The 14,275-nt window shown below is 50.9% G+C and overlaps 1 protein-coding gene across 1 annotated transcript in view; it reads left to right on the top strand.

The window, feature by feature from the left end:
* Positions 1-5,849, top strand: part of LOC138285947 (astacin-like metalloendopeptidase) — a 192,376-nt gene extending 186,527 nt beyond the window's left edge. The window contains exons 10-11 of the mRNA XM_069226466.1: positions 2,507-2,794; positions 5,619-5,849. Coding sequence (XP_069082567.1) covers positions 2,507-2,794; positions 5,619-5,849 — 519 coding nt within the window. The remainder of the gene's footprint in view (positions 1-2,506; positions 2,795-5,618) is intronic.
* The last annotated feature ends 8,426 nt before the right edge of the window (positions 5,850-14,275 follow it).

The following is a 14,275-nucleotide window of genomic DNA, read 5'->3' as shown; positions in this document are numbered from 1 at the left end:
CTGGTGTGCTTCATACCCTGATAATTCGCTCTATACCCATCCTGATATCTGCCAGGCCAGGACCATGAATACTGCCACAAGGGGCTGTATAATATGCACAGTAATGCTTTCCCTTATGATGTTTGACAATCAAACAGTAGTTTTTTTGTTGCACTCATTGTGATGTTTGTGACAACTGCCTAGCAGCAAAGTGATCACTGGTTTATGTTGTGCTGATCTATGAATTATGTATAATATATTTGTACTTTTACATAACCTTGTGTGGAGTCCCTTTTGTGGTGCATTTATTCTTTCACTGGTGCGACTATGTTGCTCAAACACTTTACACATGACCTCTAAGGATAAGCCTGACTGCTCTGTGCCACGCTACCAGGGGGTGAGCACAGGTTATCTTTGATGTGTAACTTATTTGCCCTGACTAGAGTGGTGGCTTCTGCCTGCCTGAGGTGCATACCCTAGCCAACCAGAAACCACATTTCAATTGCAACACTCCTGGTCCGATGTGTGATTCTCTGCAGGGATGCTTGTTTTTCGCAACACTCCTGCTCTGGGGCACGGCCTGCAGCCGAGAAAGATGGCCACAGCCTAGTGTGGCTCCTGACACCCACGACCTCTCCCCATAAATCTGACAATTTATCCAACATCCAAAGCCCCCAATGACTTGGGCCAGTGAGTGGAGACCCCCACCATACATATTCGGCCAGCAGGGGGCCCTGGCGGTGACTCGGACACTGAACACACACAGTACAGTCTGTGGAAGCCCTGACCTTGCGTGTCAGACTGGGAGATGGAGCAGTGGGGAGCCAGCCCCCTACACCACCCCGACAGGAGATGCTTACCTAAGGCTATTGATGCCTTACATCAATAAGCGGTGACGGTGAGGCCTACACAGGCTGGGGGAGCTGTGCACTTGCCGGCTGCCATGCAAGATGAAGTGGTGAGGGGGATGGAGGAGGGCTGCGCTAGATACCAGCTCCCACCCCCATTTTGAAAGAAAATTAGAATAATGCTGGCTGAGGATTCATCCAGTACCTGACAGGGGTAACATTGGACAATGCGCTGCAATTGGCTGTGGTGGCCATTCTACAGTAGAGGTGACTCATAGGGCCGACCAGCACCTATATCTCCTGCAGAGACTGCTACGGAGACTGCCTATCCCACAAGCAAGTCAGGTGGGGTGCCCCAGTGACATTAACTTTTAACAATAGCTGCCGTTCTCCTCCCCTGTGGCCTCTGAGTTTGACCTGCCGACGCGGTGGGCCATGACTAGTTCATGGAGGCTCGGTGGGCACCCAGGCTGCATGGTGGCCTGGATCCGCAATCGCCCCTGATATAAATTCTGTCATGACCCCAGCCTGCCTGTAACTGCAGAGAGTCACTGGGGCTCCAAGACACTCCCAGAGGGGCCCAGCTCGTTGTGGAGGAGCGCCTGAGGTACAATGGCCCTGAAGATGGAGGAGCCTAGGTTTCCTAAGAACTCTCCTTTGAGGAATCTTAAATCAGAGACACTTGATGCTTTGGTACCCACAAAGTGCCGATCTGCTGAATTGGCCATCGGGCCAGATGACTCTATGGGGAAGTGGAGAAGCAGATGCAGGAGCACTGACAGGCCACAGGGAGACCGCACACAGTCCCCTGGCAGGTGTCGGAGATTACCTAGTCTGCTTCCATGGACTCCTGACTGACCTAGCCCCTGTTACCACCACTCTGCCTCTATCTTCAATGATCATGACAGAGGGGCAAAGAGGCCTGTGCCGCCGACCAGACAAAGCTAGAACAATATATCTTGTCCAAAGGCTTTATGAAGACACCAGGAGCCCTTGTGTTATCACCCAATGTGGAGTAATCGCCTGATGAACCAAGACCTCCTACACTCCAGGACATCCTGGCCGCAATTCAGGGGGTTTGTACCTCTCTGGAGAGCAAAATAGACTCGGTCACGCAAGAGATCACATTGCTATGAACAGACCTCAGAAGCCTGGGTGCTGGAGTGACAGAAGCCGAAGACACAATTGCCACTCTCACAGCAGACAATGCAGCTCTGAAGACCGAGGTCAAAGACCTACAAGTCACTACACCTACCCTAGAAAGTTGATTAGAGGACTTTGAAAGTCGATCAAGGTGAAACAACAACAGAATCATAGGGGTACTGGAAAGCTTGAAGGGTCCAGCAGTGGACCTCTTCGTGGAAGACCTCATACTCAAACTGCTTCAGCCCCCGGGCCTCTGAAACTACCTCTTAGTGGAAAGGGTCCACCGGACAAAGGGCACTCCTCCAAAACCAGGTGCCCCACCTCGCCCTATAATCACACGTATTTTCAATTATCGAGACTGGGATGTTATCATCCAAATGGCTCGAAGTGCTCCCCGATCGAATACGAGAATGCCAGGATAAGCCATTTTCCAGATTTCATACTTAAAATCCAAAGACTCAGACACAGCTACATGGAGGGCCCTACGAGACCGTGAAATCAAGTATTCAATGATGTTCCTGGCAAAACTGCAGATAATGGTTGAAGGCAAGACCTGGTACTTTGAAACCCCTGCTGAAGCATGGGAATGGTTGGAGGGCTGGAGGCAAATGGGAAACACCAAAACACGACCAAGGCAAGATCAGAAACGAAGAGACAGAGATCTTCAGACCACTGCAGGTGAGCTGGTGAAGGGAGAAAAGATGGTGGCAGAGGTTTTTGCCACCTACTACACCCAATTGTACTCGATAGTAGCGAGCGCTATGGTAGACAAGTCCGTGGAATTTCTAGCTGACCTCCGACTTCCAGGCCTATCAGAAGAGGTAAAAGAATTGTTAGGAGGGGACCTCACAGAACTTTACAAGCTCACAGCAGCAAAGATTGTCCCACACCTGCTCAAATTGTTCCAAGAAAGCTACGCCTCTGGATCTCTTTCCAGAGTCCAATGAATAGCAAACATAGTGGTCAGTCACAAGGATGAAAAACTGCTGGACGAATGCACATGCTACAGGCCATATCACTATTAAACGGCAAAGCTAAGATCCTGGAGAAAGCATTGGCCTCACGATTAGTGCAAGTAATAACAACCCTTGTCCACTCGGACCAAACTGGCTTCATGCCGGGTTGAAACACAGCCAGCAATCTGCGGTGACTTCATGGGGTTCTGGGTCAGGCTGCTTCGCAACCTGAGGACGTACTGGTTCTCTCCTTAGACGCCAAGATAGCCCTTTATGTTTGTTGTGTTAGAAAAGATGGGCTTCGGCCCACGGTAGCTGCAGTGGATCAAGCTCCTATACACAGAGCCCCTGGCCCAGGTTATGGTCAATAGAGATGTGGCCCAGACGTTTCCGGCTCCAGCACAGCACCCGTTAGGCTGCCCGTTTTCATCACTAATATTTATTCTAGCCTTGGAGCCCTTAGCGACTTGGATTAGAGAAGACCCCTGATCCGGGGCCTACACTGCTTGCAAGACTGGGAGGACACGATTTCACTATATGCAGATGACATCCTGCTTTACATCTCCAATCCACCACTATGAGTAGGCAGAACAATGCAAACACGCGCACACTTCGAAACCTACTCAGGCTACACCATCAATTGGTAGAAAAGCCTAATCTACATACTCCATGGGGAGTGTGGGGCAAGGGTGGTGCAAGATGGATTCCGATATCTGGGAGTCTATGTCACACATGACCCCAATAGTTTCTACGCCAATAACTTAACGCCACCGATAACGAAAGGTAGGAAGCCCTGGTGTCCGCTAAGGAAGTAGCCATACGAATGCGCGTTCGCTTCATACAGCTGAAAATCCTACACAGGCTTACTATTCTTGCACCACACGGACAGAAGCGGGGAGGGTCCAGGACAATAGCTGTCAAAGGAAATGCGGCCAAGTGGGGACCTTTCTTCATATCTCGTGGAGCTGTCCTGTGGTGCAATAGTGTTGGTGAAATGTGCTTGCCCGTATTGGCCACTCCATGGAACTCAGCGCAAAATGATGTCTACTTAATATTTGGGACTCCACAGACATGTCCAGGATGGAACAAACTTGGGTTACAGTCGGCTCATTGTACGATGCTGGGGGGCAGAGGAACCGCCCCACTTGAGAAACTTGAAGAAAGATCTAGATTGGTGCATGCTCGCTGAAAAGGTTGTGTATGAGGGGAGAGGCTGCCCCAGAAAATGGACTAAAATATGGACAAAATGGAACGAATACCAGGGCAACCTCTGCATGTCCTCCCTGGGAAAGGCCACTACCATCCTATCTGATGGTCTGTCTGTGGTCTATCTGATGATCTGTCTGATGGTCTGTCTGATGATCTGTCTGATGGTCTGCCTGATGGTCTGCCTGATGGTCTGTCTGATGATCTGTCTGATGGTCTGCCTGATGGTCTGCATGATGGTCTGTCTGATGATCTGCCTGATGGTCTGCCTGATGGTCTTTATCAGCATTCCTTTCTGATATCTAACTCTCTGCAGAGACACTTGTTTTTATCAACACTCCTGTTCGGATGGCTGACTTTCTGCAGAGATGCTTGTCATTAACAGCACTCCTGTTCTGATGTCTGACTCTCCGCAGAGGTGCTTATCTTTATCAACACTCCTGTTCTGATGTCTGACTCTTTGCAGAGATGCTTGTCATGAACAACACTCCTGTTGTGGTGTCTGACTCTCTGTAGAGATGCTTGCCTTTATAAATACTCCTTCTGTTGTCTGACTCTCTGCAGAGATGCTTGCCTTTATCAACATTCCTGTTGTGGTGTCTGAATCTCTGCAGAGATGCTTGTCATTATCAACAGTTCTGTTCTGATGTCTAACTCTCTCTCCCTGTAAATCATTCCTTGGGAATGATGACATTCCTGCCAGCTGATCCTCCTTTCACTAACCACATTCCTCGTCAGATTCTCTGTGGGTCTCTTTTCATTGGTTCTTTGAAATTATCATATTCCTAGCTCAAAGTCCTATAAATGCAGAACTGCCTGTCATTAACCACATCCTTATTGTGATGTCTGATTCTCTGCAGGGCTGCCAGTCATTAACCACATTCATGTTATTATGTCTGATTGTCTCGCAGGGCTGCCTGTCATTAACCACATCCTTATTGTGATGTCTGATTCTCTGCAGGGCTGCCTGTCATTAACCACATTCATGTTATGATGTTTGATTGTCTGCAGGGCTGCCTGTCATTAACCACATCCTTATTGTGATGTCTGATTCTCTGCAGGGCTGCCTGTCATTATCCACATCCTTGAAGTGATGTCTGATTCCCTGCATGGCTGCCTGTCATTAACCACATTCATGTTGGGATGTGTGATTCTCTGCAGGTCTGCCTGTCATTAACCACATTCATGTTGTGATGTCTGATTCTCTGCAGGTCTGCCTGTCATTATCCACATTCATGCTGTGAAGTCTGATTCTCTGCAGGTCTGTCATTAACCACATTCATAGTCTGGTGTCTGATTCTCTGCAGGTCTGCCTGTCATTAACCACATTCATGTCATGATGTCTGATTTTCTGCAGGTCTGCCTGTTATTAAGCACATTCTTGTTGTGATGTCTGATTCTCTGCAGGTCTGTACATTCTTGTTATGATGTCTGATACTCTGCAGGTCTCCACATTCATGTTGTGATGTGTGATCCTCTGCAGGTCTCGCTGCACATTGGCCCGGTGCTCCTGGAGTCTTCACAGAGATGTGCTTATGACTATGTGAGTGTCCGTGAGGAGCCGATGATGGCGTCTGTCCAGGAGAGGAGACTGTGCGGCAAGGCCCCCGGCCAGACCTTCACCTCCTCCGCCAACTCACTGAGAGTCCACTTCCGCAGTGATGAGTCTGTGCAAGCTGGAGGCTTCCTGGCCTCATACTCCCTGAGTGAGTGACTGCTTTCACTGAGACATGTATACTTAGGGTGACTGCAGTCCCTAAGCTATGTACGCCTTCCATGTCACTACACCATCAGTGCCAGTTGTCACCAAGACATGCACGCTATTGTCACTATCTGCAGTCAGTGAGCTATGTGAAACCTTGGGGCAGATTTATTAAAAACTTGTGTTGTCTTTGCACCACATAACAGGGCCCAAGAGTGACACAACTCTTAAGTTCATTTTATCAAGCCACCTTGCGTGGCCCTGTGTGGCTTGATAAATCTAGAGTAACGCAACGCAGCGCAAATCACTGTGTTTAATGGGGGTGTGGCCAAGATGTACAGAGCACCGTGGCTGGCCCGTGCATTATTCTGCTTTTATTCTCCCCATCCAGCATGAATTCTTGGCGAAATGCTGCCTAAGCTTCCCGTACAGTAAAAAGACTCTGGGGGTCATTCTGAGCTTGAAGCCAAGCGGGAACCGCCAGAATACCGCTGCGCGGTCAAAAGACCGCCGCGGTTATTCTGAGTTTCCCGCTGGGCTGGCGGGCGACCGCCAGAAGGCCGCCCGCCAGCCCAGCGGGAAACCCCCTTCCATGAGGATGCCAGCTCCGAATGGAGCCGGCGGAGTGGAAGGGGTGCGACGGGTCCAGTTGCACCAGTCGCGATTTCAAGCAGACACTGAAAATCTTGGTGGGGCCCTGCGACACCCGTTACCGCCAGCCAGGTCCTGGCGGTCAAGACCGCCAGAGCCAGGCTGGCGGTAAGGGGGTCGGAATCCCCATGGCGGCGATGCCTGCAGCGCCGCCATGGAGGATTCCCCAGGGCAGCGGGAAACTGGCAGGACACCGCCGGTTTTCCGTTTCTGACCGCGGCTGTACCGCCGCGGTCAGAATGCCCATGGGAGCACCGCCAGCCTGTTGGCGGTGCTCCCGCGGTCGTTGGCCCTGGCGGTCCATGACCGCCAGGGTCAGAATGACCCCCTCTGTCTGTTGCTGCTTCCCACAAGCAATACTCCCGATTTTGAGTGGCCACGAAAAACACTGCCCTACGAGGGAGACCTTGTGGGGGACCTGAAATCACATGCCCCTGCATTCCCACAGGGACCTTGCGCCTGACATATCGACGCCGGTGGCAGAGCGCACTTGAGGGGCGTGGATAGTTGATGGCCCCGCAGCTGTTCAGGTGCTCTGGAGAGAGGCATTTGTTGTCCACACACAGATTCCTCGCATTACCTAGGCATGAAACCGGTGCATTACCTGGCCATGAAAACGGTGCATTACCTGGGCCTGAAACCGGTGCATTACCTGGGCATGAAACAAATGCATTACCTAGGCATGAAACCAGTGCATTACCTGGGCCTGAAACCGGTGCATTACCTGGGCATGAAACCGGTGCATTACCTGGGCATGAAACCGGTGCATTACCTGGGCTTGAAACCAGTGCATTACCTGGGCCTGAAACCGGTGCATTACCTGGGCATGAAACTGGTGCATTACCTAGGCATGAAACCAGTGCATTACCGGGGCCTGAAACCGGTGCATAATCTAGGCAGGAAACCGGTGCATTACCTGGGCCTGAAACCGGTGCATTACCTAGGCATGAAACCGGTGCATTACCTGGGCATGAAACCGGTGCATTACCTGGGCATTAAATCAGTGCATTACCTGGGCATGAAACGGGGATGTGGCGGAGCCCCCCTAGTTGCCAGCCGAGAGACACTGTTAGTGGTGGAACGGATGCAGGCCTGTCCCGGGACTCACGGTCTACCTTTCATCTGCCCTGAAGTGGTGACTACGGAGACACTTGGCCCCCCTCTTGCTATTCCGAAAACACCCTGGAGGAGCAGCTCCTATTCTCTACTGGAGGTCCTCACCTTGATGAGCCGGTGGACCCAGGGTGCGGCGGAGGAACACATGGTGCTGGGAGCCTGTTTTCCGTTGTCCTCCCACCCGGCACATGAGCCTCTAATTACTCGATCGGACACAGTTCAGGACACAAGTGATAATCTACTTGGGCCTCACGCGTGGTGCGGGGACACGCTGCTACACAGCAGAGTTCCATCCACTCGTCAGCTTCCGGTGACTATATTCTCACACCCTATGAAGACAACACATGTGACTGCAAGGCATTCTGGTAACACAGAGGAGGTAAGTTCACAAACATCATATGCCCCGCACTTGGCCTCTAAACTACACCAAGCGCCATGTTTATACTTTTTGAGGCAAAACTGCTCAAACGCAGTTTTGCAGCAAAAAGTATACCGCTGGCTTGCGTGATTCCAGGGCGCCAGCCGGGCGCCAAAGTTATGGAATCCCTCAAGCCGGCGCAAAGGATGGGCTAGCATCTGGGAAAATGACGTTAGCAATGTGGGGGGGGGGGGGTTGGGGGAAGGGAGTTTTGCACCAAAAAATAGCGTTAGGCTGGTTAGAGGCAAACAAATGCCTCTACCCAGTCTAACATCATTTCCTGATGCAAAACCATCCATACCACATGACTCATGTCTTAGAAAAGACAGGAGTCATGCTCACCACCCCAGTGGCCAGCACAGGGGACCAGTGTCCCCTGGCCATGGCCATTGCACCCTGTGCCATGCACGGGGTCCAAGTTGGGACTCCAATGGCACTTTAATTTAACAAAAAAAATACTTACCTATACTTACCCTACGTACCTGGGATGGGGTCCCCCATCCTACGGTGTCCCTCTGGTGTGGGGTGTTCCTGGGGCTTGGGCTGGGCACCTGTGGACGCATTACATGGTGTTCCACCATGGAAACAGTTCCACAGGTCCCTTCATGCCTGGTCTGACCCAGGCGTTAAATAATGGTGCTTTGCACCATTATTTAACCCCTCCTCCCACCTGTGCGTCATTTTATCATGGGGGTTAAATATGGGGCTATGGGGTTAGCACAATTTCTTTTAGATGGGAACGCCTACCTTGCATCTCACTGACGCAAGGTAGGTTCATGCATCTAAAAAATGGTGCAAACTCCAATAAATATGGAGTTCGTTTTGCGCCGAATTTGGGTAAAACAAAATGATGCAAATTTGCTGCAAGTGGAGTATAAATATGCCCCTAAGTTTACTGATTGCCTCTGCACGCCTCCCAATCACATGCCCAATTGGCCTCACAGTTGTCCAGAACTGTTCGTAGTGCAGCCTACACGCCCCCTATTGCTCCGGAGGGGTGCTGCACATGGATGACCCTGCATGACCTATGTGCGTTACCCAGTGTTTCTACCCCTTGGGCCAGCAGTTTATCTAAAGTGGGGAACATTTACCACTTTACATTGGGCTACCACAACATTGAGGTCTTCACTTCTGCCCTGTCTCAGCTGCCTCAGATAGGTCTGGGGGCACCTGGATAGGCCCTGGCACTGGGGGGGAGGTACACTGAGCAGATTTTAACTTTATCTCTGCTAAGGAGGTTCACCTGATTTGCCCTAAGGTGTGCCAGTACGTGCCCTGTCTAGTGGCCTTGAGACCGGGCATCCTTGGTGCCCCTGTCGGACATCTGCTGTGCTTATTGCTCCTCAACCACCCACCCCCTGAGTTTGCCTGGACTTGCTTATAATAATGGGGAAGCCCAAGACCAATACATGGTTGAACACTGGCACTGGGGAGGCAAGGAGATTCTCTGCACCCGCTGACAGAACCCTTGACAGCCTCCAACACCTTGAAGCAACCCTTCAAAACCATTCTACTCAGTTTGACAAGGTGCTCCAGGCCATCATGGACACTAAAACCTCCCTAGGAACCCGCATTGACACTATCTCACTAGACATGAATTTGTTAACCACTGACCACCGCAAGCTAGCGGACAGAGTGGAGGAAGCAGAGTCCACCTTATCTACGGTGAGGCCGACAGTGCAGGACAGGCAGGAGCAGCTGAAACACATGGAAGAGAAGGTTGCCAACCTACATTGCAGTGAGGAAGACATGGAGGGGCGTTCCAGATGCAACAATAACTACCTTCTGGGCTTCCCTGAATGCCCAGAAGGTCCTAGGGTGGAATTATTTCTTGAAGACAAAGACGGTTCTGGAAGTGAGTTTGCCAAAATTCTTCTCTCTTAAGTAAGCACACTGGACGCTGGGCTGGCCTCCCTTCCCAGGAGCCCCGCTGCATTCCTGCGACCTGTTGCTGCAGCATTACCGCATCAATGGCCCATGGCAATATGAAAATGTAACAATCACAGTGTATCATGACTTTACAATGGAGGTGCAGCACTACCAGAGTTCCTATTTCAAAATTAAGCAGCTTCTCTGTGAGTTGGATCTTGAATATGCACCTTTGTTTCCAGCGAAGCTCAGAGTGGTTGATGGCGACACATATTCCACTCACCGTATGATGTATGGACTTGGCTAAGAATCTGACAGGAACTTCAACCAAGGACTCGAGGGCTGACGACTTTCAGATGTCCAAATCTTGACAACGCAAAACCAACCAAGTGGTGGCTGAGCAGGCCTGAGCGGTATCAGAGGTTTCCTTCTAGAACATGACCTCCTCTATGAGCACCAATCGGAATTGAGATTATACTCGGATGGCTCATTCTCCTCTGCTACTAGGGGCCCGTCCAGGTACACAGGTCACTCTGTGTTCCGTGGATGAAGTCTAAGGTCGATCCTCAGGCTGGTGCGATGGATGATCTAGCAGCGTTGGGCTCCTTTTGGGTCTGACACCTCCCTGAAGTTAAGCCACAATAACAGGAGGGTCTGGATGCCACATCATCCAACACAGGCCCAAACCACAGCAGCATCGAACATTACTTTCACACTGCACAATTTTACTTAGCCGGATAGACTGTTTTGCATGGACAAGACTACGTTGCATGCATCTGAAGCATGCCAGTTGAATTGTTTGGGGAAGTTGTGGAATGGGATCAGAAAACGCTGAAGCCAGGGATAGGGGGGGTGTTTTTCAGAATTGTTTGATTGTCCTTTTCTGGATGGTTGGATAGGTGGTCGGGTGATGGGTGACTTGAGGGGAGACGGGGGCTGGCAAGGGCCTTGGGAGCCCTGAGATATACAGTTTGCACTCATGGTCACTACTTTTAATGCTTTAAATGGAATATCCGTGGTATGGCAACCCCTGCCAGGAGGCGCAGGTATGCACACTTTGCTTGTCTCCAGGAGACTCACCTGACCACAGGGGAGCATGACAGAGTGAGCAGGTGATGGAGTGGGCAGATATATGGTACTGGATATTCAGCCTATGCTTGAGGGGTCCTTATTTGGGTCACTCCAGAGGAACCATTTGTAAAATCTAGAGCCCTGGCTGATAGGGAGGGCTGTTATGGGTCTTGGAGGGTGCCCCTTCTCCATGGGTCCCTTTATGTGCCCAATACCACTCAAGGCACATTTTTAGATACTCTTTCCCCAACCATGTTGCTGGACCCTCAGGCCCCGGGGTTGTGGGGAGGTGATTTTAATTGCATACACAACACTGATTTGGACCGATCGGTACCCCCGCTGCTGGGCACGCCGGGTATACAAGCAACAAAGCACTTCCAGCAGTGGTCTAGGTTGTCCAGTTTACATGATGTCTGGCACTTGGGACTCCCTGGGGAGACAGAGTATTCTATGCACCGGGACATCAGGTCCCCACTCGGTTAGATGACATCTTTTGTAATACAAACTGCTCGCCCCTCATACGTGGTTCTGAGTACCCGGGTAGGACCCTCTTGCGATGTCTGGGGGGCTGACCTCAATGTTTTGGCCTCCCTGGACCTCCAAAAAGCATCTGATATGCTGAGTTGGTCCTACTTGCTACCGGTGCTGGGTGTGTTTGGGATTGGTAGCACAATTTCCTAGGTTGGGTGAAGCTTTTGTATTCTATATTCCGCCCCTCAAGCCATCAGATCTTGCACTCCTTTTGTATAAGCAGAGAGACCCTCAAGGGGTGCTATTTATCACTAGTAATTTTTGCATTAGCTATGGAGTTGCTTGCAGCTATGCTGCGCGCCAGGGGTCCTGCCTGGGGCAGTAGAGTGGGGCCAGACTGGCACACTGTGTCCTTGTACGCAGACGATGTGTTAGTATATCTCTGGGAGTATGCATGCACACTACTGGCCCTCTATAATCTGCTCCAGATGGCAGGCCTCAAGGTGAACTAGGGTAAATACTGTCTTACCTTTATGCTGGATTGAAGCAAAGCGTCGAGAAGTGGGGTGCCTCCCCTGGAATTTTGAGACCTTTCCCCATCTAGGCTTTTATGTCTACCACACGGACAGAGACTTACTAGATGGTAATCATGGTAAGGCCTTGCCCTCGATTCACCAATCCATGCACTTCTGTACTTGACTATGCCTCTCGCCTATCGGTAGGGCATCGGTGGCAAAGAAGCTGATTCTTTTGAGGCTCCTATATTTCTTTGCAGCTTTGCCAGTGATACCAACTAGATCCTTTTTTAGGACTCTGAGGGGTCTGGAGTCTGAGCTTATTTGGGGACCTGCTTGGAAGCAGGCATCGATCCCCATACTTCAATCCCCCATGCTTGAGGGGGAACTTGGGGTCCCGGACCTGGAGCTGTATTTCACAGTATTTGGCCTATACGTTGGCTGGCCAGGGACAGAACAGTGGAGCGTGGCCTGGTCCAGGCAGACCTAAGGGGCATGGATGTATTGGAATGGCTGCTCTCCCCAGGTGACCGACCAGGTGACTGGACAGACTCAGACAGGTGGCCAAGCTCATCTGGACTCGATATATCTAACCCAGACGTGCACCGACCCTCTATGCACTGCTCTTCCCCTCTGGAGCGTGCTGGCCATGAAAAACCTGCTGAGGGTTCATGGTTCTTCTCCGTGGCGAGAAGCAGGGCTCATCCAAATGGGTGATCTATATAGCGAGTGTGCTCTGCTCTCCTTCCAGGGCTGCAGGAATTATACGAGCTTGGGGCAGAACCTTTTCTTGCATGCACTGCAATCAGGGCAGCGACTGGGGGCATATGAACTCCAGGACCAGTCGAGCCACCATTACACTTGGGTTTGCAGTGCTTCTTAGCACATGGGCTAGGCCGTTGGGTGGTTTTGGTACTTGCGCAGCACTACAGGGGAGATGCAATAAACTTATGACCCGGGGCAGGACCAAATGGGATGACTGATTGGGCACAGAATTGACCACTTAGCAGTGAACCATGGCCTTAGAATGGGTGAAGTGAGTCTCACGCAATGCCCGTTAAAAATTCATGCAGTTCAATTACTTGCATCAAACCCACCTTACACCACGCTGCCTACACAAAACATTTCCGATGGTATCCCCGGTGTGCCCGAGATGTGGTCACAGAGATGCTACATTTTTTCATATGGTTTGGGAATGCCCGCCGTTGATGCGCACATGGACCCAGGTGACGGAACATGTGTTGACGGTGATTGATGTCCAGTTGCCACTAGACCGACTCCTTTGTCTCTTGGGGATCACAAAGTGTACTAAACGTACCAAACACTACCAGGAGCTAGTTGATCTGACGTTGGGTCTCTTTAAGTGTTTGATTTCCATGGCTTTGAAGGCTCCTCAGCCGCTTACGATCGAGTGCCGGCTGCGGGTGACTCACAAATGGGCTCTGGCAGAAGCAGGCACCAGGATGTACGACTGTAGGTAATGAGGGGGAGCTGGAGCAGCCACAATGTGGGACACTTATGTTCTTCAATTGGTTGACAGACTGAAGTCGACCACCCCCCCCCCAGGATGTAGAACCTCCTGCGGTGAGTCGAGCGGCCAGTCAGATTGTACCATAGAGTGACCCATTCGCGTACACACATGTTTGCTGGAAATTACCAAGAGATCCTGCGCTGTCCGCGGTGGACTGTGTAGGGATACACCCCGCCCCCTTTCTCACTAAAGTTTCCATGTTGGAAGTACCCCCCCGCTGCTCACGTCACTGCACTTCCAAGTAGTTGCAAACGGCAGCGCCAGCCAGAGGGTGTCTCAAGTCACTGTTTTGCTTTGTTTTATGCTGTAGCATATCCATTGGCTAAGTTTCTGCATGATAGGGGGCACTATGCTGATCTGGATTGATATCCTATGCTCTTTCTCTCAATATAACCCGCTATCCCTCCCATATCATTGTGTAACCTGCTAGCAGAATATTGCTAAAGCTGCAATGGTGGGAGATGTCTGTCCATCCACCTCTTGAACATGTGTATACCGTTTAAGGTGACTCTTCATGAAATGCCAATAAAGAAATTTAAAACAAAATCACTGTGTTGCATCACTCTGCTCTAGGACGGTGTTCCAGGGGTGGAGCGTGGGTGTTGCTACGCACCCACCCATGGACTGTGGAGCATTCCCAGATTTACCTTTACTGGTAGACCTGAGAATGCATAAAAACCCCACGCCTCCCGGGAGAGGCGTAACAAGGAGACATATCTTTATTTCTCCTTGTTTCTTCCTCTTTCTACGTGTGTTGTGTTCTGCAGCAAACACAGAAAGAGGACTATGCCTCTGG

Source organism: Pleurodeles waltl, chromosome 3_1, assembly GCF_031143425.1.
Source record: "Pleurodeles waltl isolate 20211129_DDA chromosome 3_1, aPleWal1.hap1.20221129, whole genome shotgun sequence".
Taxonomy (NCBI): Eukaryota; Metazoa; Chordata; class Amphibia; order Caudata; family Salamandridae; genus Pleurodeles; species Pleurodeles waltl.
Note: the sequence above shows the minus strand (reverse complement) of the source record. Positions and strands in the feature narration are given on the sequence as shown.